We start from the raw sequence: 26,173 nt of genomic DNA, 5'->3' as shown, positions 1-26,173 counted from the left end.
AAAATTATAACCCTAAGCACATCCTGTAACTTGTAGCTTTCACTGCTGAAATTAAAGCCACCACGTAAACCATGTTGAAACCAACGGTCTCCCAACTAACTTGAGACCATATCCACGATCACTCGAAGGAAGCAGACAAGTTTAAAAGTGAGCATCCGCCAAAACGCAACCTTAATCGAAACCACCACTTAGAAACCTTAAATAATTCAAACCACACAAGAGGAGGCCGATGGCAAAAGAAATACATAACTTCATGGAAGTCAAATGATTTCTTAGGAACGTAACCCGAAGATCCCATAAAGCCCAACCAGAATTCTCTTGAAAGAGAAATTATGTCCCGCCACAATCTAAAGAGATCATAGTCAGACACGTGTAGACATGGGATGCTGATGAAGCGAAGCCATAAAGCTCGGCAAAGCCAAAAACATGATGCAGATGAACTGCGAAGGGTGAGAGGTGAGGTAATGAACCAAAATCAGTTAAAAGTGCGGGCAAGGCTGAGGACAAAATAGTTGTGCTTAGTTGAAGCCCATAGTGTTTCCAAAAGAGTCGATATTGTCTGAACAAAGCCAAAAGGTCGACCTAGTAGAATTAAGGGCAGAACCCCACTTTGATCTTCTGGATCAATGGGAGTGCCCATAAGGTAAGATGACCGAGCCCAACAACATAAAATGTAATTCGTCCATGAACTAAGAGATCGGGCCCAGAGATGAAGGGGTCAATTGAAGGTCAAACTCAAATAAAAAGCCAACTCATGGTAGAGAATGAATTTAGCTTGAACACTTGCGAAGTAAGAAATAACATGTGTTTCTCTTGTTAATTGACCTGACTCTGCACCATACTGGTAAAGGATTGCCGACGGAATAAGGGAGTTTTCCAGTAGAAAATTCTGACGAAAAAGATATGGTGCCACAACAAGAGACTAATTTGAAAAACATGTTAAATCCTAGGCACCATACTGATAAAGGATTGCGGACGGGATAAGGGAGTTTTCCAACAGAAAATTCCAACCAAAAAATATGGTGCCACAGCAAGAGACTAGTTTGAAAAGCATGTTAAATCCAATGCACCCACCGGATCAAAAGGCCAAGCAATAGGTCTGGGGTAAAAAGGTAAATGTAATGGTGGGCGAATTAACTTCCCATTTCCCCAAGGGCAAAAAAGATGATTTAGGGCGTCCATCATCTCCATGCACCTTGTGTTTATGTTCAGTAATCACCGCCCCTACTATTTGGCTACCATTTTAGACTACGTGCAAAATGCACCCGGCGCAAGTTAGAATTCCCATAAATGACAGTTATTCTTTTTCTCAATTTTAAAATAATTTTTGTTTTCTTTCACAATTTCGGGATTAAAAAGAAAATATTGTTTTCTCAGCGAAAATCAATTTCCCCTTATAGTTTGTCGTTTCTATTCGTCCGTACAAATGCTTACCGCCTTCTCTCACTTACTTGTTCTTCCTCTCTCTCTCTCTCTTGCTCGCCTGAAATTCCATTAACTTCTCTCTCTCTCTCTTCATCAACTTCCACTACTTTCTCTCTCTCTCTCTAGACATTTTTGGGTCTTCCTTAACTACCGAGAAAGTTCCTGTAAGCTTCCTTTCTCTCATTTTGTTTCCCTTTTCGTTTACTTGTTCTGGTTATGGATTGAAGATTTCAACATTTTAGAGAAGTTTCTGGAGTGTTTTTCAAGAGTAATATCATTTTTTCTCTATTAGAATCATACCCATTTGTTGGGTTTTAGCATTTCTACTGTAACTTTTAATCAACAACTTACCCATGTTCTAATTTGTTTGTTTTGATCTTTAATGGGTTTCGTTTTGTTCTTCTTTTGTTGGTTTATTAGTTTTTCTGCTTGATTGAAATCTTCTAAGGGTGAAGGATAATCTTGAAATTTCTGAGTTCAAGATTGCATTTAGTAACTAGATGTGCATGCGATTGTTTGGGTGTAGATTTAAGGGTCAGAGTCTGAAATCATCTCTATCTTCATGAAACTAGCTGAGTTTGGTGTTATCTGACTGTTGTTTAGCCATTAAGGAATCACCTAATGAGGTTAATGTTGTTTATTAGGGCATAAACTTCATAACTATGTAACATGGATACTTCACTAGGTATAATGTAACATTGTGCGCGTACATGTTGTGTGAACTTGCATAGATTCGTATTTGGTATGTAAAAGATAATTCTAGGTTATAGTCTTCTATGTATTATGGAACAATGGTTGTGTATACCACCAAGGTATCTTCGTGTCCCGTATTCTACTCGCCGTAGTTGAAACCTTCTACGAGTGTCAGATATCAATGTGGGTGTGGTCCATGGACCTTACTTGCCCCCAAGTGGTGTTGGGTCTATATCACCCCAAAAGCTAGCTCAAGAGGCAATGCTTTCTCTCACACTTCTAAGGTGACCACCACCCCTCCAACAACCAATGTGGGACTAATACCGACAATCTTTCCCTTCACGCGTTGTACCTGGAAGACTATCTTCCAGGTATTTCTCCACCAACCCTCCTCATTGTCGTTTAACATCGGAGATGAATTTCGGTATTTCTCCACGTTATAACTTTACTCCCCTGCATCTTATCATCCATAGTTCATTTTAATGAACTTATAGATTAGATTCTGTTAAATTCTAGTTCCAAGAATAGGCTAGTACTTATTGATGTTTTTTTTTTAATGTTTGAACATTGAAGTTAAGTTTACGACCCCTTATCGTCATCATTGCTCATACTAGTAACTTATTGTTCTTGTTTTCGGTTATAATTGAATCAGACAATCTATAATCACTAATCAAGCACTAATATGATGTTTTAGTGTTGAGAGTTCTCACTAATGATCCTTCTTCGTTCATATTGTTTATAAATTTATTATGCAATGTGGTTTTGTACAAGGTTCTTGAAGACAATCAAGTTCAATCTTAACTACTACTTTTGGAGATTTGAGAATGTCTAATGCTGAAGAAGCTGAGGGTGGGAGTGACTATGAATTTACGTGGGGTAAAAAATCATATTACGATTCCACATTGAAGGCTCAGTTTTATGAATCTTTTACTTTCGATGGGATGGAATACTTTCTCTATGACTGCGTATATTTGTATAAAGAAGACGAACCTGAGCCTTATATTGGCAAGATTGTGAAAATCTTCGATAACCTGATCTATAGAAAGCAATTGAAGGTAGTATGGTTCTTTCAGCCTGAGGAAATACTCAATTTTCTCGGAAATATTGTTCCGCTCGAGAAAGAGATATTCTTAGCTTGTGGCGAAGGTGTAGGCCTTGCCAATTTCAATTCTCTGGTAATTGGAGTGCTGAATATAAAGTATCTTTGACAATAGGGGAAGCTGTGTTTCTTGAGATTATACTTCGATTTTGTAAAAATTTCAGGAAGCAATAGCGGGAAAATGCAATGTGGTATGCACATCACAGGACAAAAGAAATCCGCAACCTTCTGAAGAAGAACTACAGATGGCTGATTACATTTTTTATCGTACATTCGATGTTGCAAAACGCACAATTTCATATAGATTTGAAGCAGATAAAATAGCTGGAACTGAAGGTGAGAGATATCAACTCTACCAATTTCGTTTAATTTTCATATTCACTTTCGTCATTGCTTAATTCCCAATCTGATTTTAAAAGAAGAGATTGATATTCATCGTGCTCAAACATTTTATTATACCCGTTGCAGTTAAGAACTATTTTAACAAGATAAAACATCGAGAACTAACTAGAGATAATCCAGAATCTAAAGGTAATTCTTAAAGAATGCATCATATTCGATCGAAAAAGAGCTGATTGTTTGGAATACCAATAAACTTTTACCTTTTTGCACAGGTGAAGAACTGAACCAACCCAAATGTAGTGGTTTTGAGAAGGATCGGGTTGGGTATCCCACTACTCAAACTAAAGATAAAGCTAATATCTTTCCTGCAGTAAAGAGTGAGGGCAGTAATCCCAGCATTGTAAGAAAACCAAGAATCAAATCTCTCGATTACAGAAATGCTTATGGATCTCATGCAAGAACATCTGAACGTGAAGAGAATATCGGACGATCTCGCCAAATAAAAAATGAACATGAAGGGAATGCTGAAGGATCTCATGGAAGAATATCCAAACATGAAAAAGTTAGAGAATCTCATGTGAGAACATTTGAACATGAAGGGTTGAACGTTGGAGAATCCCGTGGGGTGAAAATTGAGTCCGAGAAGAATGTTGCTGGACAGGAGAGGGAAAGCTTCCGTCAAGCTAGTCATCCTGGATTGATGATAGAGAAGACTATCACTAAAACTGAATATCCCAAGATGGAAAAACCTGAATCCTCCAAAAATATGACGAAGAAACGAGGCATAGATTCTATTGGACACGATGAAGGAGGGGTCTTTAGTACTCTAAATATTGGTATCAAATCAATAAAGCTGACTGATAAAAAAGTTATTGAACCATCACCAGGGAAGGTAATCAAAACTGAAAGTCATACAGTGGAGATCAAACAAAAGCAGATCGTAAGTTCTTTTGATCATCCTTCTACTAATGAAACAAAAGTTGCATTCTCAGTGCTGGACAGTTGAACTTCATATTTGTTTGGGTGGTTAGAATAATTCTCACTTTTTCTTCTTATTCTGCTTTCATATTCGCAGGACACGAAAAAATGGTTCAAGGAACTTGTAAGTAGTCATCTATCATTCCTACCAATACGTATTCTTTTCCATTTCTGGTCAGTGTAATCTCGGTACAATTATTACCTCTATCTCTCTTCTACACTTGCACAACTTCCACATGCACAAAGAAAACTTTGTGTTTGCCAATTGAAACTTATAGAAACTTTACACATTACGCTTTCAGCCATGGGAGGAAAGAATGGATCATGCTCATACAAAGGGATCTCTTGTTCAATTGCAAAATTTGGACCCATACTATACATCATCACAAATAGAGGTAGTTATGGTAGTCCAAGACTACAAGCTATTATATTCACTGTTCAAAATAATAAGAACTGGTTTAGATTTCAATCATGAAACTGATAGCCGGTTTATGATTCTAAATGATCAATTTCAAATACTTGGGTAAAACTGTAAACTATAAGCAGCCAAAAATTGTTTCAGATTAAATGATAATAAGCTACTTCAGTATTTATGCTCACATAAGACGGGAGCAAGTACTCTTGAAATATTCAATTATGATCCTCTTTAGTTGTATAAACCTTGGTATTTTAACTATCACTCTATAAAGATTCTAAATTTCAATCATAAAAAGGTTGTCGTTTTCTTTTTCCCAGGATTTAGTTTTTTCCGCTTTCAAGTTGAATTGCTCCGCTAAGATGCTACAACAGACTGGAATTTCTAGCCCTCACAACGGTACTCCACCTCATCTAGTCCTATTGCATTTCATCACTTTAGAAGGATTGCATTATTTCATTCTAAATATACACATGACAAATTGATGTTTGTCCTCTGATAAGGTAAAGCTCTTGTGATTTTCAAAACAAAAGAAGCAGCAGATATGGTTGTTGATAAGTTACGCACTGAATGTTTAATGCTACCAGACGGAAGGTATATATACTCAACATGTGATGCATTTATGTTGTTTTAGTCTTTGAGGGAAAGAATTTTAGACCCACTTTTAGCATGGAGTTTTTAAATACAGTCACACGCACATGATTTTCTTCACCACTTGTATGGTGGGTGAGCTCGTGTAGCATTCTCTTGGAATAAAACCTTAAAGCTGTTGGATATGGGCCTAGATGTTAAAAGACGGAACAATATCGATAATTGTTGGGGCTTAGGTCGTCCAACTTGTGTTGCATGGTCTTGTGCCTCTCTCGACCCAAAAGCTAGAGCAAGAGGTAAGGCTTGCGCACACTTATAAACTCACCCCCTGCCCCCTCCACAACTAACGTAGGATTATCCCAACAATCCCCCCTCACACATTGGCTTTTAACTTCAATAGTTATTGGGCCAAGACTTGTTGTACCCGGACTCCGATACCAGTGTTGGGTGGTCTTGGGCCTCTTTCACCCCAAAAGCTAGCTCAAGAGGTAAGACATTTTTCACACTTATAAAATCACCCCCTGCCCCATCTACAACCAATGTTGGATTATCCCAACAATTTCCCCACAGAACAAAGGGGTCATCATTATCAAACTCGTTCAGTTTGAAATATGAAAACAACCAACTATTATTATGGGGTTGTACTTGTTCATATATACGTTCACTTGCTTTCCAAAACGAGAAGAAAAGTTGAGAACATTGAGCTCTATATTTACCAACTCAGTAATAATGTATTTGTCTGTATTTTCAGACCCCTTATTGCCAAGATAGCAACTCCAAGGGTACCTCAGAAACCAACAAAATTTATTGGCCATCTTACCATTGACAAATTTGATCTCCAAAACAAACGAAAGCAGGTTGTGAATCTGCACTGATCATCTTCTTCTGCCACTTCATAATCTTCTTCTCTTCTTTTCTGCTTTCCTTAGTTTTTCTTGATCTATTTTACAGGCAGAGGCTGTATCAACATCTCATTATTCTCAGCCAAACACTATAGAACATGATCTTGCTGTGGAATGGTGTTTACTTCAGAAAAGATCAGAGGAGAGTCTCAGGGTACTCTATAAGGTAATGTAATAAGTATCCTTCCTTTCAAAATTTTCCTCTGATTTTAGCAGAAATTTATGTCGAACTTCCTTGTGATAGTTATGCTTCGTTTTTTTTTCGTTTTTTCCATATATACCCCAAATATCCAAAGAAATCATTGTTGCAGCTCTAATCCAACCGAAATGACCCCCAAAATTTTTGCTTTACTTGAGTTTGAATATCTTTTTATGTTTGTAAAAAAATTCGAATTGCAACCCACTTTCCGAAATATAATTGTAGGTATCTACGTAGTTGAATCCAAACCGAATGTTGGTAACTGTTAGAATCTAAAAAGTTTTCCTATTGTTCTTGTAGGAACATGGTGACCAATTGGCTGCACTTAAAGCACAGCTAAAGAGGCTTTAGTTGAATTTGCTCGAAGAAGCACTGACTTCCGTCTTTTTTTCTTCCTATTTTGCTCAGATCATTACATACTTGCCGGAGACCCTTTCGAAAGGGTAAACGTTAGTGTCAAAGCTAAAACAGAAGTCTATATAGTAGTATTAGCTTACAAAGCTGCCCACTTTTTGCAGATATTCAAGGGGAGTATAACTAACAAACACATAGTAATGAAAAATATTCTAACCTCAGAAAGTGAGAGAAGAAAAAAGTGAAGTTCTTTTGGTATAGATTTGATTTGTGGTATATAAGTTGAATAGAATGGTACAAGTTTCTATGTCCCTTAGGTCATTTGAAGTTTATATTTTTGTGTTGATACTCAAAATATTATATAATGAAAACAGAATTTGATGCAATAGAAGGTGTTACTCCTATGTCTTTGCATTTGGGTTTCTTTCTTTTCCACATTTGTGGGGCATTTGTTGTAGGACTTTTACAGGCTTGAATCACAACAATGGGCTGTGGTGGCTTGAAAATGACCCGACAAAGCCCATTCAAAATGGCCCATTGAGCATATGATTCCACAATGATGCTAAACAGCCCGAAAAAAAATGGGTTGATCACATGCTGAAAGCCGACATGGGCGACTCCCATTGGATGAGTCGTTTACGGCCCCGTTCAATGGGAGCCAGCCATGTTGGCTTTCAGCCTCTATGGTTGGCCCTCTTTTTTTGCTCGGTTTAGCATTTTTCATCATTCTATAATCCTCTTAGACGACCACAACATGATCTATTGTGGAGAGAGGGTTGGAAGGGTTAATGATGAATCAACTCCCACTTTGAGTCCTTATTTGACCTCATTCAATCATCTCACAATTCTCGTCTATCATTCAATAAAAAAAAAATGAATGGTTAGTAAGTCAATAAAATGAATGGTGGTTATCCAATATCCATACTGTACACACAAACAAACCAAATCCGACCCGTACTAGATCCGGATGGGTCGACCCGATTTACACATTGTTCAATCCTAGCGGCGCAACCCTACAAGTTGATGAAGATGAATCACTGTCACAAATTTATTAGGAAAGGGAGACAACTGAAGTTTTAATCTCTCTCTCTTTCTCTCACTAGAAAGGGAGTCTTGTCTTTCTACAGAAGAAGAAGAAGAAGAAGAAGAAGAAACACAGAATGGGAGGTAAGAGAGAGGTAACGATATCATTAGATGGTGTGAGAGACAAGAACATTATGCAGCTAAAGAAACTCAACACCGCTCTTTTCCCTGTTCGCTACAATGACAAATACTACTCCGATGCCCTTGCTTCCGGCGAATTCACCAAGCTTGGTATACCCTCTTTCTCTCATTGTTTAGCTCTGTTTCAATTGTTGATTTGCTTTGAGATTACACATTAGGGTTCTATTAGAGGTTTCTTGTGTAGGGTTTTTTAGGGTTTATTGGATCACTGTAATTTTGACCTGCATTAAGAAAAACCCTAGTTATACAATCTTAAATCTGGACATTTGAACTTCCAATCAATAACATAGACACATAGTTTTGGGCACTCATAGTATCTCCCAAGGAGATTTGTTATTACTTGACAGTATTGGCTCATGGCTGAGTTACGGGTCAAATTTTATGTATTGGATACATACAACTATCTTAAGTCCTATGGTTAAGGAACTTCAGATTCTTTCTTCATTTGATTTTATTTATGCCTATGTATGAACCAATATTGACTTCTCTAAGTTAATATATTTCACTTAGACAAGTCAATTAAACGTCTTCAGCTCGAAGGCGTTTAATTGTGTTAACTGTTAAGAATATAAATTTGAACATGTACTAATGTAATGTTATTGGGACGTAATGAGTCCTGGTTGAAACCCTAAGGCGTTCAATATTACAGCATGTTGGCTTTTTGTCATTTGTATGATGCATGCTAAACAATCAGAGGTGCTGGATGAAACCTTCTAGGTTTCATTTAGGACTCATTGCGTGCATATATTTTGTTGTTTCTTTGGCTAAGTCGTATTGATTGTTATATAATTTATACCTTACAATATTTGAGATGGACATCCACAAACTAGTACATTTTTAACAATTTTTCCACCCATCCAAAAAAGAATCTCGAAATGAAAAGAAAGCTAAAATGGTTCCTTGTACTTAACTTTACGATCGGGAAGCAAAAAACAAACGGCAGTTTTAGACATTTGAATGATGCATATCATTTGCTTGTTTTAAGTTTATAAGAAGGAAGAACATTAATATACTATTAGTTTTCTTCCTTGATCCCTTGGTGTCATTTAACATCATTATTAGAAGTATTATTACTACACGTCTTCAATTTTATCCGATTATCTATTTGTTATTCAGCTTATTACAGTGACATTTGTGTCGGTTCGATTGCCTGCCGTCTCGAGAAGAAGGATGCTGGAGGTGTCCGTGTTTATATCATGACACTCGGTGTACTTGCACCATACCGTGGTTTAGGAATTGGTGAGTACACAACTTAGCTCTTACTGATTTTATCACCTCATTACTAACACACTGCAATTTAAACCCAAAACCGTAAAACCCGAAGTAGAATTATTGCTAGCGTGCAAATTTGTTAGCCTCGTTACTTCAAATTAAGAGAACAGAATTCTAAGATTCAAGTTGGAATGAATACGAGTTTGGGTATTTTTACAGGTAGCAAGTTGTTGAACCATGTTCTTGGTTTGTGCTCGAAACAGAACATATCAGAGATTTACTTGCACGTTCAGACGAACAATGAAGATGCGATCAATTTTTATAAAAGATTTGGGTTCGAAATCACCGATACCATCCACAACTATTACACGAATATTACACCTCCAGATTGTTTTGTTGTTACTAAGGTCATTGCCCAACCCAAGAAATGAGATTTTTATGGATTGTTGAACCAGAAAGTTTGAAGCAACTCTTCTGTCTAATTTAGAATTTTGATCGTTTGGAAAGAGAGATTAAAGTATTGAAAGTTTTGGTTTATAGTTTGTTGCTGAGATTGTTTCTCTCATCCTTGATATAATTGTATTAGCTCCAGCCTTGTTTTTTGTTATGTATTTGAAGTTCAAGATCCTTCTCTTACATGGCGTTATCCCGAACTCGGGACAGTTGTTTTAAACTTATTGGCAAGTGATGAAAATCTTCAATTTAGTTGTGGTTTGAGTTCACTAACTATTGACCTCATTAAAAAACCATAGAGTGAAAGCAAAAGTACAAAATTCCATTGTCATTTTGCTAGTATGCAAGCATCCATCAAGTAGAGGGAAAGAGCATCGAGTATTGAAGATATAAAACATAGTAGAGAAAACAAACAGAGATAGACCTTTGGTTCTCTTTTTGGAAAACTAGGCCGTAAGACTTGGAAAATTAGGGCGTAAGACTAAATGTGGTTTTAGTATCGATACTTTTTTAGGTTGATCTTTGTCAGTGGACTCGTGACCTGTGGGATATCTATAAACCAGCGCAAATTGTAGCGAAGCCATACAACTCAAAAGGTATATATTTGTGCAACCTTAATGGCAAAAAACTTTGCAATCTCAATGTTGCCAATATACTCTATTGTTTTTTGTGTATTAGGTTTCCCCACACCTTTTTGAGTTGGGTTTGCAGTCTAATACCTCTGAAGGGAATATAGCAGCTTGGGTCAAAGAAAGATAGGTAACGACAAAGAAATCACTTGAATATCATAATGGTGGAAAAGCCACTAAAGCGAAACTTACGCCCAAGGAAATAAGAAATTGAATACACTACTAATTGTCTTAAACAAACTTTTGCGTCTTACACAAATTGCTCGTAGTTTTTTTGTTTTTCTTTTCATTCTTTTCTCACGTAACCTGTTTTTCACATTGGGGAAACAGTTTGCATCAAACAAATAACAGTCAGCCCACCACGAAATGTTTACGCAACATCTCGCAGTCCAGTATCACGTGATCGGCCAACCACGAAATGTTTGTGGGAAGTTCGGAGAGAGAGATGGCGGTGGTCGTGAGAGTTCAGTGGCAGTGGTCGTGACAAGCAACGGGCGCAGTGGGAGGAATGGAGGAAGAAGTGTTTCCAAGGGCACCAATAGACTGCTATTGTGAAGAGAACAAGTAGGGGTATGGGCACCCAGAAACTTTGAACCCAAAATCCTTGGAAAACAAAAAGAACACTATATTCTTCTTTATCTTATCAGAAAAAACTCTAATTGAGGAAAACAAAAATCTTCGAACTTCACCTGAAATAACTTTCAACTACATGTTTTCTTGTTTATTCTTAATGCTACAACAAACGAGTAATTATCCATCTACCCATTTTTTTTTTTCTATACTTGGTCTAATTACAAAAGAAGTAAAATTTATAAACATTTGGCACAAAAGACGTGCACAATGCAAAAATAATTTTATATCTATTGGAGCTCCAGACACAGAGAGGGAAACTAATGGTGGTGTTGGCCAGTAATGGTTGCCTGACTGATGGAAGTGGTGGTGATATGAAAGTGAGGAAGAACAAACAAACAAACAAAACATGGAAAAGAAAACAGGAACCTCACCAAACATGGGCAAGTATGAGCTCACACTTTTCTAGTTGGTCACAAATTAGGGGCACGAATAAAATGGAACTTCACCAAACAGTCTCGAGTCAGATACAACAGATTCAGATTGATTGCATCTGAATCTGGCAAACTAGAGCGCTGAAAATTTGGTGCTTTAGGCTCAAACCAGTGTTCTTTTATAGTTCTAAAATGTAACTCACATAAAATATATACAAAGCCATTTATGTTCATAGTCTATTTAGTAAACCCTCAAATCTTCTGAAATTCAGACATTATATCATTCAAATCAAACTGTATAGCACAAAAGTGCACGAAAATTCATTTAAAACAAATAGAATTGAATTAATTACATATAAAAATCAAATGCAGATTTTAGATTTAGTAAAAGAAACAAATACTGCCGAGTGAAAACTGGAAAATAGAAATTTAAACGCGATAACGCATAAACACCACCACAACATATACTAGAAGATATGAACTACACATAAAAACTACTGACACAAAGCGAACCCCTTATTTTGTTTTAGGTAATTTAAGAATAGGAACCTAACCGGATCGCTTAATCAGACAAACATTTTACTGAAAAATCAGCATAATAACATCTACCAGAGAAAGCTTAAATTACATGCGCAAATTCCAAAAATGCTCGCAGTAGGAACACCTGGAGAAAATTAGAAAGGGAAAATTGGTCCAAACTCCCTTGAGCATAACTTTTTGTCAAAAAAGGAAATTTTAGGCTTCAGCTGGTAAGGTTTAAACGGGGTGTACAGGTTTGCACAAGTTTACGCTATTACACATTCACACATATTTTACAATGACTTGCATAGGTTTGCATGGTTTGCACAGGAAGATTAAGCATAAAACATAACTTGCATGTCTTTTTAACAAGATCAACACTTGGGCCTAATTTCCTACTATGGAAAGGAAACGGGTGAGCGTCATAGTACCTCTTCCAGACCTACCGTTAAAGTATATACCCTAGTCGGGCACCATGAAAAGATGATTATCTTTTTCAACGTGTAAATATGCAATAAAGCAGACACAGTATTCACCAATAGATGAAACAAAGAAACTTCAGAAAAATCTGACTTTCATTATAAACAAGCTATTTATGTTTTACCAAGCCTAGATGAAAATCAAAGTACTAAAATGTAAGTAGTGCAAGCTTAATTCAGATGGTTATATTCAAACATTAATTATGATAAAGCTATATGGGGTGTTGAGTAAGTGAACAGGAAGTTACCCTACGAAGAAGGTCAGGAAGGGTTCTTGCTTCAAGAGCTTCTAAATTAAATGACCCTAGTCCTGCCTGTCAGCAAAGATAACATCGAAAAATCACATAACTAGTCTATTTGGGATTAGATCAATCTGAATTAGTGCAAACTGGGTAACCCAAAAGTACAATTCACTAACCTTATTAAGCATTATGAGATTGGTCGTGCTCGATAAAATCCAGCGCTCTGTCCTTGGAAATTACATTCACGCGGCTGACTCTGTTCTTATGTGTTACCCCGTAAATCTTGTCTGCGACTTTCACAAGCTCCGGTCGGAAAGTAGTAGTTATGAACTGAGTATTTGCCATGTCTGCTAGTCGTCGAATCATATCTGCAAAAATGAAGCGATCAGGGATTCATAACTAACGCTGAAAAAATATTTACGTATCTTTAACAACCAAACATGTTACATAGAACGAGATGGAAAGAGCTTAAAACGGAAGATGCCCACGTGTTTCCTTCTCTGTTTAAACCATGTAACGATAATCTTTAGATACACAATTAAACATCATAATATCCGTTCCGGTGATTTTCTAAAAATACGATGTGAAATAGTCATATATTTGGGTCCAGTTCTAGAGAACTGAACTCAATTATAGGAGATGCCCATCTAAGAGCTCCCTGATTCTGGGTTTGCATATCAACCTACCACAAAAAAAATATATAATATAATGAAAATGCGATAAGTGCACAAACCACAATGAACACGTGTAACAGAATTGCCCACGCCTCACAGGCACAGATTATACCTAGTGTCCATATATATCTTAAAAAGATAAAATGTAAGTAATGCTTAATGAAAGTGTTGGATGTTGAGGAATGCCACTTACAGAACAATTACACTGTATTCACTCAAACTAATCTACCAGATACTCAGTTGTCCACAGAAAATAACTCATAATTATGGTATTAAATTTCAAAAATGTTGGCCGAAATGACCAGGTTTAGATGATGACTTGAAACTGGAAAGAAATTTAACATAACATGCCGTTTTTTAATTATTTCAATGAAAAACACTATTCATTACGATAATCTCAACCAAATTGTATAAGAAACCCTACAAAATGTAACAGCTTGGAGGGAAGCATGCTCATTCGATTGACTGATTGACATCTATAAATCTTAAGAAATGGAAAAAAATTTATTTACCTTATTGAGTTGATTTTAATCTTTTTACACGGTTAACAAAATGCTTAAGCTTTTGACCGTATTTAAGAGTAAAGACTTACAATATTTCCTACAATGACTTCTTATGTTCATATACCAGCGTCTAAGGAACATTCATATACGAGGGTCTAAGAAATTGCACATAATTAAGTGAAAATCTTAAGAGTAAAGACTTATATCCTATAATGAATGACCTCTTATGTTCATATACCAGCGTACAAGGAAATGACATTCATATACGAGGGTCTAAGAAAATGCACATAATTAAGTGGAAAACTTGAGAGCGAAGACTTCTAATATATCCTGTAATGACCTCTTATGTTCTAATGTTCATATACCAGCGTCTAAGGAAATGGCATTTATATACGAGGGTCTAAAAAATGCACAAAATTAAGTGGAAACTTAAGAGTAAAGACTTATAATATATCCTATAATGAATGACCTCTTATGTTCATATACCAGCGTCTAAGGAAATGGCATTCATATACGAGGGCTAAGAAATGCACATAATTAAGTGGAAACCTTATGAGCAAACACTTCTGATATAGCCTGTAATGACCTCTTAAGTTCATGTACCAGCGTCTAAGAAAATGGCATTTATCTTAGAGTGTCTAAATTTGTATTGCGTACTTATATAGATAACTCCATCATAAACGTTCCTAAGCATGCTAGAACTTGTTGAGTAAGATCTTAGCAGGACCCAGTTTGGATATAAATATACCCAAAATATTTTTACCCTTAAAAACCACTTAACAGAAACTACGAGTTCTCTAGAACAAATAAAAACTAAGCATCAAAAGAATCCAATTTAATTAGGAAACTTAAATAAAACAAGAAAACGCAAATAGAACAAATAAAATTCAAAATTATGATGCTCTCCCTCATGCTAAGTGCCTAGGAATCTCGATTCACAATACTAAGAAAATTAATAGCTTTTTTTTAACGTTAAAAAGGTGCAAAATCAAGTGAATAAGGTAAAGCAATTTTTCGATTCCTTATATCACCATATAGCAAACTGTCATTAATTTAAAAAAAAATAACAGGAACCACAATCGTTGTTAGGATTTGATAAAATGCTTTTTATGCTTATTTCATAGTTTTCTACTTCCTAACAAAAACTTCCATAATGTTTCCATCGCAATGTTTCCATTATTTTCTTGAATTCATAATTATTTCCACAATAACCAAAATATTTCCACGAAATATTTAGGTTTCCAAATGGGTCAAAATTTAATTCCTTGCTGAATATGATTTCTCTATCAAAATTAAACTAGTAATGCATTTATATCATTCAAGATAGAAAGGAATACTTCCAACAGCCGTCCTGTACTGTGGGTCCAGCGCCGCATCAATCTCGTCGAAAAGATAGAATGGAGCTGGGTCACACCGCTGGATAGCAAAGATCAGAGTCAAGGCTACAACAGTCTTTTGACCTCCAGATAGCTGCTTCATGGACTGGGTCTCACCTTGACCAGTGAAAGAAACCTACATAAACGAAATCACAAACGTGAATATGAACTGCTTGAGAAGTGAGAACCACAAACATCCAAGCAGGGAATGAACATGCTTAAGACCTTATGCATGGATATTATTTCTAACTTGTTAAAGAAAAAAATATTATTGAATATTGACATCTACCTTCACTTTTACACCAATATATTTCTCAACCCTCCCTTCAGGATCAGCCTCAGACGGTCCTTCATCCTCATGATCATCATCACCATGACCAGCATCCTACAAGTAGCAAGATTGATCATAAAATCCATGTCAAAACACCAAATTGGCTATAACATGAATAAAGTTCCATTTATTTGATATATTCTGCCAACAGCAAAAACTCAATCAGAAGCATCTGAATGCGTGTCACCTAAACTACGTACTGTTTCAGAATAGATGGGATAAATATTATCAGATCTCAGAACTGAGGAAGCACACTTCTAAATCAATTGAGAATGTAAAAAAATTAACTCATTAGTTGTAGATTGTATCTTCTATTTTCATATATGACCATTTTAAGAGACTAATAAATGAAACCACAATAAGGAACGAAATAAAGATTCCTATGACTTGAGAGGTACTGGTGGATTCACAATTTACTGAGGTACTATCATACAAGTATATGAAAAACATATACGTAATGTCTCAAGTCATTTTTGAGATGTAGACGGTGACACGGTGTAAAATATTAACTCAGTAGTTGTACTATCGTATATATATTTTCACTAATCTCATCTCTCATAGTACTTCTATTCCTACGACTTGTGAGACATTCCTGTAAATGTAAATATTAACTCTCTACTTGCACTATCATAAAAATTATTTTCAATAATCCATTTGTGTAGAAGTTTTATCATAACAAAAAGTGACAAACAAAAATATAACAAACCTTTTTTTTCATCATGACCAAGAATCCATGGCCACCTGGAACAAGCTCAGAAAATGCTTCCCTGAAATGCCTGGCTACACCTTTAAATGTACGTTCAATTGATTCATCCTTTCTTTGATCCAACACTGATATCAGTTCCCTAATTTTCTGCAGAAGTACAAATTCAAGTTTGAAATCCTCGCCCAAATTCGGTTGTTTTTTGCAAGTACATTTTAGATAAACCGAGGCTGATACTGAAGCAATACCTCATCACCTGCATCGAGTTCTGCTTGCCTCTTTTGGAGTTCTTCTCGTTGCTCTGTGAAATTGACATACTGGTCAAGCGCCTTTTTATTTACATGGCTAAACTGCAGTAGTTGTTCATTGCACTTGTGAAGCATTTTGTTTAACTCTTTGATGCCCTTGCGCTTATACCTGCTTGCCGGAAACATTTTGTTTAGCAGAAAACAAAAACAGTATCTAAGAATCACCATCGCAAAACTATTAGATCCACAAGTAATGAGCAATATAACAAATGACAAGACAGCATGTATCAACAAAACAAAGTAACTCCCACTTACAAATAAACAGTAAATAAATAATAAACTAATAAAACATAATTTCAGGGTAACTTACAGGTCAAAGGCGTCTGATGGCAAAGATCCCAATACCCTGATTTTCTGCATGCAATCTTCTTGTTTAGCAACAAGTGTATTCTTTTTACTCAATAGATGTTCTAATTCCTTCGCTTCCTCCTGCAGTGTCCTTTCATACCTGTCCTCCAAGGCCTGACCGAAAAAACATACCATGTCAACAAGTCTTGCTCGAAGTTTCTAAGAGACGGATTTAGAAATATCATAGAAGACTACCTTTAATTTACTTTTCTCATCCTTCATAGTCTTCATTTGTTCTGTCAGTTCTTGAACTTTAACCGAGACTCCTGTCAAGCAATATGTGTTCACGTAAGTACTAAAGGACATAGCTTAAGCAGAGAACTCTTAGAGCGAGCAATGAGAAAAACTCACTTTTAAGTTGCTGGGTTGCATCGTCAACAAATGTTTTAGCATCTGCAAGTTCTTGCCTTTTCCGATCAGCTTCACCAGGTAAGTTGTCAGAATCTACGGAGGATGCTATGGATTCCAACTCTTGTTGCCGTCTCACAAGATTAGTTGATAAATTAGTCTCAAGCTCTTGTTTTCTAGTTTCAGTCTATAAAAAGTAAAAGAAAGATATCAGACATGTGATCAACAGGCAATAACACCAATCTCATTTCTATACGAAAAGCAATCCCAACACAAACCTCTACTCGGTCCGCTTTGCATGCAATAAGCCTCTCTTTCAGTTCCGTGATTTCAGGATTCAATCGTGAAAGGAGGTTTTTCTCTTCTGGTGATAAGTGGTCAATAAGATCGGTTCCCATTTCAGCGTGTTTCACAGCTATACCAGCTCTAATCTCATTAATTAGAGTATGAGCATTGGCAAGCAACTTTTCCTACAAGTGGATAACAAATTACAGGAAATAGTTATAACCCTGAATTTGGGTACAAAGAATCCAGCTAGGAACATATATCAGTCATATGTAATATGTTAGATGATAAAACACCTGTATACCTTCTTTTCAAGAGCCTTTGAAACTGATTGCTTTTGCTTAGTTGCACTTGCAATATCCTGCCTAATCTGTTCCAACTCTGACTTCTTATGGGCCTGCTCCGCATCAACTTTTTGCTGTTCAGTGACCAGTTTAGTTATTTCCTGGTCAATCTGTGGGGAAGGTTAAGTAAAAACAAGACACTGCCAGAACTGTTAGTGAATGCATGTGATGTGGTTGCTAAGTGAACATGAAGACTTATACTTGAGCTAAATGAGGTGTCGAGAACTAGTCCTCATTCTTACCAGAAGTTCACAACCACTTCTTAAGAACAAGAGACTATGCCAAATTAACAATCAAACAAGCAAATATAAGTTAAGTGTACGTAAAATGTGTAGCATGAGATGATAATAATTTCATCAGGATATTTTCCAGTTCAGTTCGGATTTTCTTCAGTTGTTCTTCTTTTGTGCCGATTGACCTATTGTTTTGCCGAATTGTATCCATTAACTTCAGTTTTGAACGCTTATGATCATAGAATCCTCCTGTCATACCACCTTTCTTGCTTACTTGATCACCTGACATGTGTCAATCATAGTGAAGTATTTCAGACTCCATATAAAATCTGTTAACTGAAGATAATACCAAACCTTCCATTTCAAACCTTCCAGAGTGATACAGTCCAATCCATCAGTCCGTGCAACCCTACTCGCTACATCTATGTCCCGACAAATAACTGTTCTGCCAAATACCTAAGAAAACAAGAATGATACTTAAGAACGAGAAAACAAATAGAAAATCTAACCACTTGGGTTAATGACTAGATTCACTACTGGTGCTAGTTCAAGAACTTTAGAAGCAAGTTTATTGTGATGTCATCTCAAGGAACAGAAAGTGGTAACTACACGAAAAGGATGTTTTCTAAACTATGTTGCCCATATAATGTCTTAGCAGTAACAAATGAGTAACTTGCTCAGCCTTGGTTGTGCAGATCAGCAAGGTGAACCAAATAGAACAATTTTCAAGTGAATAACTGCAATATGTTTAATGACAAGGTAAACACTCCGTCAGATTTTTCCTCCTCGCTTTACTGAATGTATGTTGACCCAAAAAAGAATAATATTTGCTAAACAACTAGAAAACATGACTCCACTTGCACACTTAGACATATTTCCGTTGAAGCCGACTTATCTTGCTTTTCATTTTCCTTCTCCCGTGTTATGTTCAGCCATTATATGCTGACAACAAGCTTCCTTTACATGCTTCTACACAGTTCAATTATAAAAAGACAAGGACAGGTTGCACCAGATGTTCAAGAAATTAAAAACGCTATTCAGATTGTATGATTTGCAATATGCACTGTAAACACAAAATAAAGCAGCTCTTAATTAACCTTTTATAAGGTGGTTCAATTATTTTTTAGCAGAATGCCCTTTCTCTTTTAATGGTTGGTCAACAAAGACATGACTCCACCACAATTCTCCCAAAGGAAGAGCCTTATACATACCGTAAAAGTATGCAAAGGGAAATAGAGTTTTGTGTTTGTCCAACCATGACACCAGATGTATGCCAACTATATTAGATGATCGAAGAACAATATAATCCCGACCCACTTTATGGTATGAGTCACACCATAAATGGTAATATCTAAATATCTGGCTTGGGCAATATGTATGCATAACTGCATCATCCTTTCTTTGATTAGTGAATATCATTATGTTCATTTGGATCCGACTCTGACATGCAACAAAATTATCAATTTCATTTACATTGTTGTCTGGTCATAATATGTACCACAAATTGCATCTTGCAATCAATATACTGCAGCTAATTGTATACTGCAGTTATCAAATACTGCTGATCTCTTAAGAAGTAATAAAAGACGCTGTAAGAGCATACTTTTGAGGTACAATTGTACAAAATTACAATGTCATCCATGTCATAAATAAAATTACTACCGGCCGTGGAAAGGCTAATGGAAAGTATTATAAACCAACTGTCCGTCCGAGAATAGGTAAACATTTCAAGACAATAACTATAGATGTTGAGTACCTGCTGGAAGGCTCGAGTGTAATGGGCATTGAATTTCAGTTTGTCCAACACAGGTACAACATCAGAACTCTGAGGATAAGTTATTTTTGGGACTTCAACCCTGTTCAACGGTACAAAAGTAAGTCGTCCACCTTTTTCTGCATTAAGATATCTAATTATCCTTGTTGATATCTCGTCTGTTTCAACCACAACATGGAACAAGCTGTAGGCAACAAAACACGTAATCTTTTGGTTATTCCTTAAAATCCACATACGAAAGAGCACATCGGAATACGATATTAAGAAAAGATTCTCTTTTTTTTTTTTTCTTTTTAAGAAACAATAGAAACAGATATACACATTGTTCAGACCTGTTTCCACCAGTTACTTCAACAGCAGTAAAAAACTTCTCGTCACAGACAAGCAACTCTATAATTGGACCATATACTCCAGAAATATTGTGATCTTTACAAAGCCTCCTTATTGAATTCAACCCCCTTCTGATATCCTGAGAGAGGCAGATGATAATAAGTGATCAGAAGATTTAGCTGGAAGTGGGGATACTTATAAGAGGCATGTTTCTTGCTAATGATGAATTTAAATGGTTAACTTATAAAAGCAGCAAGTACCATTGAAAAATTGTACCTAATAAAATTCCACCCCTAAGATCCAACCAAGGTATATACAAATCTGGAAAGAAGGTAATAGTGACAACCAAAAGCTAATTTAAGCACCTCAACAAAATAGTACTCGGACCAATTTCACATATATTTGCTGGACAAATACATCATGTGCAAGGAAGAGCTGGAGTCGATTAATCACTTGATGCTGCATTGTAATGGACTAATGACCACAGAGGAAAAAGAGATACAAAGGGTTAGCCCAAATACTGTCCTTGGGAGCATTTAGAAAGAGAGGAGCAAGTGGATATTGAAGGACAAGATATTGGTGGTAGCAGATGTAGTAGAACTGTAGAAGTGGCATAAGGATGCTATTCCACTGGCGTAAGGGAAGTTCTTTAGATTTTGATGTAGCTTGGAAGGTAATGTTAAATACAATGCGATATATTTGTAACAAAGCCATTTTAGAGTGGTTTCTGTTTTTGGTTGCTAAAGCATCCCTATATTGTTGGGCAACCTTTAAATGCTTCAAACAAAATTAAATTCTTCAAGAAAAATAAAAAACAGATAATCAGGTCCAGCATCCAACAAAATGTGGTGTGGCATGACGAAAATACTTGAACACGACAAGAGGGGAACTACATCAAACTTCTCTTTATTGCTTTAATAAAATTATTTCTTTAAAAAATAGCCTTCTTTAAAAAACAGGCTTTTTTTTCTGGAACTTGCTGACTAAATGGATCGAGAAAATCTGTAACATCATAAAATAATCACATCATACATTTCTATTTTCTTTTGCACTAGTCTGTGTATAAGATATAGACCAGGAACTACTAAGGTAATTACTTACACCAGGTGTGGCATGATCCAGACTCTTCTCAGCTTTAATAACATCTGCTTTAAGCTTTTCAATTTCTGCAGAAAGTTCACTTTCCTTCTCCCATAGAGACCTGAACAAATTGGGAGTCCCAATCAGAGTGGGGGACTGGGCGTAGCTCAAGATATCTCCAAAAAGAAAAAGGTAACAAACATAAACATACTTCCGTTCGTCCTGTTTTTCGTCTCTATTTTTCTTCAATTTACGGAAGACCTCATGATACTTCGAAATGGGTAATTCCAGCTCTCTATATTTTTCTCTGCAATTCTCAATGTAACTTTCCTGCTTTGACAAGTCAGATTTAACTCCCCTAATTTCATCTTGAAGTACCTTCTCCTGTAAAATTAAATGGAAGAGAGTCAATTGATTTATTGAAAAGGCACTGACATGAACACATCAAACACAGTTTTCTAGACTTCTGAACATAGGACACAAGTACCTGATCCAAATGGGAAGAAAGAGCGCGTTCGAGATCATCAACTTCCTCTTTAAGCCATTTGTCTCTAGCAACTTTACTAGAAAACTGAGTCGCACGGCCTTGCTTTTGGTAAAGAATACTAAGTTGCTTCTCACGATCCATGATCCTATATTTACCAGTATGAGCAAATAGCTAAGTAAAACTCTATGTGAAAAGCATAACCTAAAGGAAGAATCCCCCAAGATGGCCCATAGGTAGTAAATAAAATTAATGTAACAATTGCTCTAATGTCCAAGTTGGCAATTTTTCTAAATCACCTCATTGGGGACAAAGTATCATATACGCCAACAAAAATAAATTGCACAAACTAGTGAACTACAAACTCCAAACTCATTTGTAGCAGACTAAAGTCTCCATAATCAGGGTGTACCTCTTATAGGACCCTGATCTCCTTCTAATTCTCTCCTTTCTTCAATTGAATCACTTCAATCAAATCGTTCCAAAGAATATTAACAAACTTCTAACTGGCGAAGAGAGTCAAACTCATATTGGTCAATACACATTAACTAAAGAGTACTCAACATGCCAGTCACTATTCTAGATTGTGCAGCCAAAAAGGTTGTTGCAGAAAAAAGAGAAGAAATTTTAAGTTTTGACGGGAAAAGGGAAGATAAAGTGCAACACGGAAAGATATCAAAACAGAAAGGTGGTTTGTTTCAACTTTAACCATACCAACCCCAAATTTTAAAATATATAGACACTTGGGTGTATATTAATAGTTCAGATATGGGTTATAAGAACAAACCCTTTTGTTACTTCCTCTTCCTTAGCCAATTGATCATCGTACGAAGATCGAATTTTTTCCAGCTCTTCCTTAGATTCTTGTACTATGTTTTCTAGAGCCTGAAGCTCCCTAGTAGCCTCCTCCTACAAGCATGCAAACATTATGCATCATCAATTATGCAGTTACTGGCACGATCAACCTTTTCACAAAAGCATCTCTGGCCTAGAGTAATTGAAGGTCATAGCATACCTTCGCTCTAGCATTTCCAGAAATTTTTTCAACTAGGTCTCTAACATCAAGTTCAGCTTGTGCATGCTTCCTCATTGCCTCCGTCCTTCGTTTCTCGATAACTTCTTTCTCTTTGCTTAAAACTTGAATATTTTTTGCAAGGTCTTTAGATTCTTTTTCTAACTCCTTCGCCTTTTCATGGGCACTCAGGACATCATTATACATTTTAGCTGATGTTTTAGAAATCTTATTGCGAGCCTCTTCTACCTGAAAATTTGGCAACAGATTGGATACACAACTACGAAACGTATTTTGAGCAAATAAGCATCCACTCGGAATTTTAGAACAGGGCATGCTTTTATAAAGACCCATGTTACATATAAACTAATGCTCAGTAGATATGCAAGAAGTTATCAGCTAAAAATTGATCAGCACAAAATATAGCATAAAAATGTAAAATGTTTGTTCAAGATATCTTAAGAAGCCATACACACAGTGAGACTAGGAAGTGTACTGCAGTCAAGAGTCAAAGCACCCAAAACACTAACCTCCCCCAACTTCTGACGAGCATCATGGAGCTCTTTGTCATAAATTGTATATTCTAGAGATCTTCGCTGCTTGTCAAGCTGCTGATATTTTTTCAGTTCCTCTTTCTCTTCGTCGAGTTCCCTTAGTCTCTCATCCAAGTACTGAACCACTTGAATTATTTGCTTCCTCTTATTTCCTGATCACCAGAAGCATCTTAAAAAGCATCCGAGTTTGAAAGAGAAGTCATCTCTTCTACAAAGATATGGACTTCTTACCTGTTTCTTGCATAATTTTCAAACTCTCATGGCGCCGCTCCTCATAAACTCGGGTACCACCAATTTCTTTAAGCAATTCTAATCGGTCAGAATCTTTCATTAATGTCAGTGATGCTATCTGTGACCAGTAAACGGAGGCTTATTAAAAGAGCTCATTTTAAAAGATGTGAAACATGCCAAACTAAAGGGAAGTGTTGCACACCTTTCCTTGCTGAACAACGTAATAAGGATTGTGACCAGTAAACGGAGGCTTATTAAAAGAGCTCATTTTAAAAGATGTGAAACATGCCAAAATAAAGGGAAGTGTTGCACACCTTTCCTTGCTGAACAACGTAATAAGGATTGGAACGAGAGAATCCAGCGCTTTCAAGTAAATTCATAACCTCCGTTTTCCTGCAAATGACAATGTCAACTATTTTCTTACTTCACTAAAACAAATGGAATAAAGCACCCAATAGATACATATGTTCATAAAAGAAAGAAATTTACGTGATATGCTTCCCGTCCAAGAAATACTCATCTTTTTTCAGACCAATTGTTCTCCGCAAGCGCACTTCTTCCTTATCAACCTGCAAACAAAAGAAGAAACTCCATAAGGATGTCACCGGTCTATAAAAATATATTTTTTTTCTTCAGATGTACATATTAAAGTTTATTTTCCTGTACCAACTAGGATGATAGAGCCAAAAGTTATACTTGCACAATTCTTTTGAACAAGCGGCTTCTTCTGTGGTGGCCGATGGATTTACCCTGGATAATTCTAGCCACTCATATTTCAACTAGAAATTATGATACTATGGTTCGAACTAAATTTAACATACGATAACTTCCCGCTTTTGAAATTAATATCCCCAATTTCCTCTCCCTCATTTTCATGTACTCTTCGTAAGACTTTCTTCATTCTCCGTTCCTTAGCTATTTACCATGAAATATACTGATAAAATGTTTAAAATATGATTCTCACTTATCTCTTAAATCCACAGTATCTCTCAAATTATTCTGACTTTATTTTATGGTATTTAACCTATACAAGATCATTTCCAAAATCATAAGTTTTACCAGTTATTGAAAATTATCTTAAAAGAAAGTTAGGTTAGTAAAAAAGCTTCATTTACATTTTAGCGATTTTCTAGACCGTGTAGATATTTGATGGCACATACTCCGTAAATGCGGAACATTTCTTAACATGAAAAAAATGTCAACTTCACAGCATTATTGCCCATGCCCCTAAAGTGACAACTTTGCCTATAATAATAAGACAAAGTAAAAAGAAAAAGACTTACAGGGATGCGGTTATCAGAATTATCAAATACTATCTCCACATAGGCAGACAACACTTGATGCCCAGCACCTTCCTGTTCAAATTCATATATTTATATGAAAAACACTATCTTTAGTACTAAATAAATGAATGCAAGAGAACAAATAACAGGAACATACATGGAGAAGCGCATGTCGATCTTCATTCCTCAGGTTTTGAAATAGGTCACTCAGCACAAAACGGATAGCTAAACAAATAATAGAAAGTGCAAGTAATCAATCTATAACTGATACCTAATATTTTCATCAAATCAAAATAAGCTTTAGTTCTTGACTTCCCTCACTTACCTTGGAAGAAATTCGTTTTTCCAGATCCATTAGCCCCAACTACAGAATCACAAAAACACATTTACCATTTAAAAAATGAGAAGCAAAACAACCCAAAAACATTAACACTTACTTATCAAAGTTAACCCTAGATTTTCACAATTCAATTCTGTATCAACCAGTTTTCACAAAAGGGTAACCAAATAAGATACTAAAACAAAAAGAAAATCGATAAAAACCTATCTCCCCAGTTTATTAGTACCCCAAAAGCAAATAATAAACATTTACTAAGAGAATAAACGCATTACCAACACAATTAACTTTAGGGCTAAACTCATCAGTAGCGACCTGTTCTCTGTAACTCTTGAACCCTTCAATAATAACCTGATTTTCCAAAATGAAAATTACTAAGTGAACAAAAAACTCAATCAAATCAATAATTTCACATAAGCAATCTTCTTACCTGTTTTATAAACATCTCTTCAAACTTAGACGATAACGCACCCAATCAATTCCTGCAAAAAGAAAGCAACTGAAAATTTAAATTAGAAGAATAAACTAAAGATTTAAAGGAAACCTACTCATTCCTTACTCGGAGAAAAAGATTGGGAAATTTTGTAAGCAAATTGACTTTACTAAGTTAAAAAAAGAAAACGATTTTAGGGTTTCGTCAACTTAGAAATTGGAGTGGTAGTAAGAAAAAGTAAGAGACTTCAAAACTTACTGATACTAAGTGAGTGATGAAGAATCGGAGCTCTGGATTTGGAATCGGTGATGAAAATTCTTGTGATTGAAGAGGTGAAAGGGAGCGGAAGCTTGAGAATTTGGTGAGTGGGGGAAGGCGGGAAAAATGAGGGGGAGTATTCTTGAGGAAGAAATAGGTGATGAATAGAGCGGAAGTATATAAC

General features: G+C 36.1%; 3 protein-coding genes across 11 annotated transcripts; 2 read left to right on the top strand and 1 right to left on the bottom strand.

Annotated features, from left to right (window-relative positions):
• The first annotated feature begins 1,341 nt into the window (after positions 1–1,341).
• Positions 1,342–7,384, top strand: LOC147539752 (protein ANTI-SILENCING 1-like). Of its 6 annotated transcripts, XR_015225422.1 has the most exons (13): positions 1,348–1,589; positions 2,890–3,293; positions 3,382–3,553; positions 3,686–3,748; positions 3,832–4,499; positions 4,635–4,661; positions 4,840–4,932; positions 5,273–5,351; positions 5,456–5,546; positions 6,295–6,400; positions 6,495–6,611; positions 6,945–7,087; positions 7,163–7,384. XR_015225422.1 is itself a non-coding variant. In XM_086641204.1 (12 exons), exons 2-12 carry the CDS (start codon positions 2,943–2,945, stop codon positions 6,993–6,995), a joined length of 1,818 nt encoding a protein of 605 aa, XP_086497330.1. In that variant the 5' UTR covers positions 1,342–1,589; positions 2,890–2,942; the 3' UTR covers positions 6,996–7,384. The 6 variants fall into 6 exon arrangements, 5 of the variants coding, with proteins under 5 accessions (XP_086497330.1, XP_086497332.1, XP_086497333.1 ...); XM_086641204.1 differs by having other exon boundaries at positions 1,342–1,589; positions 6,945–7,384; XM_086641206.1 differs by having other exon boundaries at positions 1,425–1,753; positions 6,945–7,384.
• A 385-nt stretch (positions 7,385–7,769) lies between these two features.
• LOC147539751 (Acyl-CoA N-acyltransferases (NAT) superfamily protein) lies at positions 7,770–10,139 on the top strand. Its single transcript, XM_086641210.1, has 3 exons — positions 7,770–8,312; positions 9,339–9,461; positions 9,654–10,139. The coding sequence occupies exons 1-3, from the start codon at positions 8,159–8,161 to the stop codon at positions 9,863–9,865; spliced, it is 489 nt and encodes a 162-aa protein (XP_086497336.1). The 5' UTR covers positions 7,770–8,158; the 3' UTR covers positions 9,866–10,139.
• A 1,643-nt stretch (positions 10,140–11,782) lies between these two features.
• Positions 11,783–26,170, bottom strand: TTN7 (Structural maintenance of chromosomes (SMC) family protein). Of its 4 annotated transcripts, XR_015225349.1 has the most exons (31): positions 25,990–26,133; positions 25,729–25,797; positions 25,574–25,649; positions 25,287–25,325; positions 25,119–25,186; positions 24,962–25,033; positions 24,168–24,247; positions 23,993–24,071; positions 23,679–23,796; positions 23,424–23,599; positions 22,897–23,142; positions 22,669–22,790; positions 21,885–22,029; positions 21,609–21,781; positions 21,419–21,518; positions 20,320–20,456; positions 19,970–20,171; positions 18,582–18,669; positions 18,346–18,495; positions 17,941–18,092; positions 17,630–17,821; positions 17,355–17,538; positions 17,199–17,269; positions 16,966–17,117; positions 16,596–16,764; positions 16,351–16,497; positions 15,603–15,698; positions 15,275–15,449; positions 12,937–13,128; positions 12,767–12,832; positions 11,783–12,184 (listed from the first exon to the last, which is right to left on the bottom strand). XR_015225349.1 is itself a non-coding variant. In XM_086640911.1 (30 exons), exons 2-29 carry the CDS (start codon positions 25,741–25,743, stop codon positions 12,941–12,943), a joined length of 3,612 nt encoding a protein of 1,203 aa, XP_086497037.1. In that variant the 5' UTR covers positions 25,744–25,780; positions 25,990–26,170; the 3' UTR covers positions 12,597–12,832; positions 12,937–12,940. The 4 variants fall into 4 exon arrangements, 3 of the variants coding, with proteins under 3 accessions (XP_086497037.1, XP_086497036.1, XP_086497038.1); XM_086640911.1 differs by lacking the exon at positions 11,783–12,184 and having other exon boundaries at positions 12,597–12,832; positions 25,729–25,780; positions 25,990–26,170; XM_086640910.1 differs by lacking the exon at positions 11,783–12,184 and having other exon boundaries at positions 12,597–12,832.
• Positions 26,171–26,173: the final 3 nt, after the last annotated feature.

Source organism: Eschscholzia californica, unplaced genomic scaffold (genome assembly GCF_041429995.1).
Source record: "Eschscholzia californica isolate CP2 unplaced genomic scaffold, dmEscCali1.0.p SCAF_5, whole genome shotgun sequence".
Classification (NCBI taxonomy): domain Eukaryota; kingdom Viridiplantae; phylum Streptophyta; class Magnoliopsida; order Ranunculales; family Papaveraceae; genus Eschscholzia; species Eschscholzia californica.
This window is presented reverse-complemented; position numbering and strand designations above follow the sequence as displayed.

Coding starts and splice junctions, on each gene's coding strand:
- LOC147539752 (XM_086641204.1), top strand. CDS start 2,943: ATGTCTAATGCTGAAGAAGCTGAGGGTGGGAGTGACTATGAATTTACG. Junction 4,662..4,839: donor AAAAATGGTTCAAGGAACTT/GTAAGTAGTCAT, acceptor TTACGCTTTCAG/CCATGGGAGGAAAGAATGGA. Junction 6,401..6,494: donor TCCAAAACAAACGAAAGCAG/GTTGTGAATCTG, acceptor TCTATTTTACAG/GCAGAGGCTGTATCAACATC.
- LOC147539751 (XM_086641210.1), top strand. CDS start 8,159: ATGGGAGGTAAGAGAGAGGTAACGATATCATTAGATGGTGTGAGAGAC. Junction 8,313..9,338: donor CGGCGAATTCACCAAGCTTG/GTATACCCTCTT, acceptor TTTGTTATTCAG/CTTATTACAGTGACATTTGT. Junction 9,462..9,653: donor ATACCGTGGTTTAGGAATTG/GTGAGTACACAA, acceptor GTATTTTTACAG/GTAGCAAGTTGTTGAACCAT.
- TTN7 (XM_086640911.1), bottom strand. Junction 17,822..17,940: donor CAAAGGCTCTTGAAAAGAAG/GTATACAGGTGT, acceptor ATCCACTTGTAG/GAAAAGTTGCTTGCCAATGC. Junction 17,539..17,629: donor GCAAAGCGGACCGAGTAGAG/GTTTGTGTTGGG, acceptor TACTTTTTATAG/ACTGAAACTAGAAAACAAGA.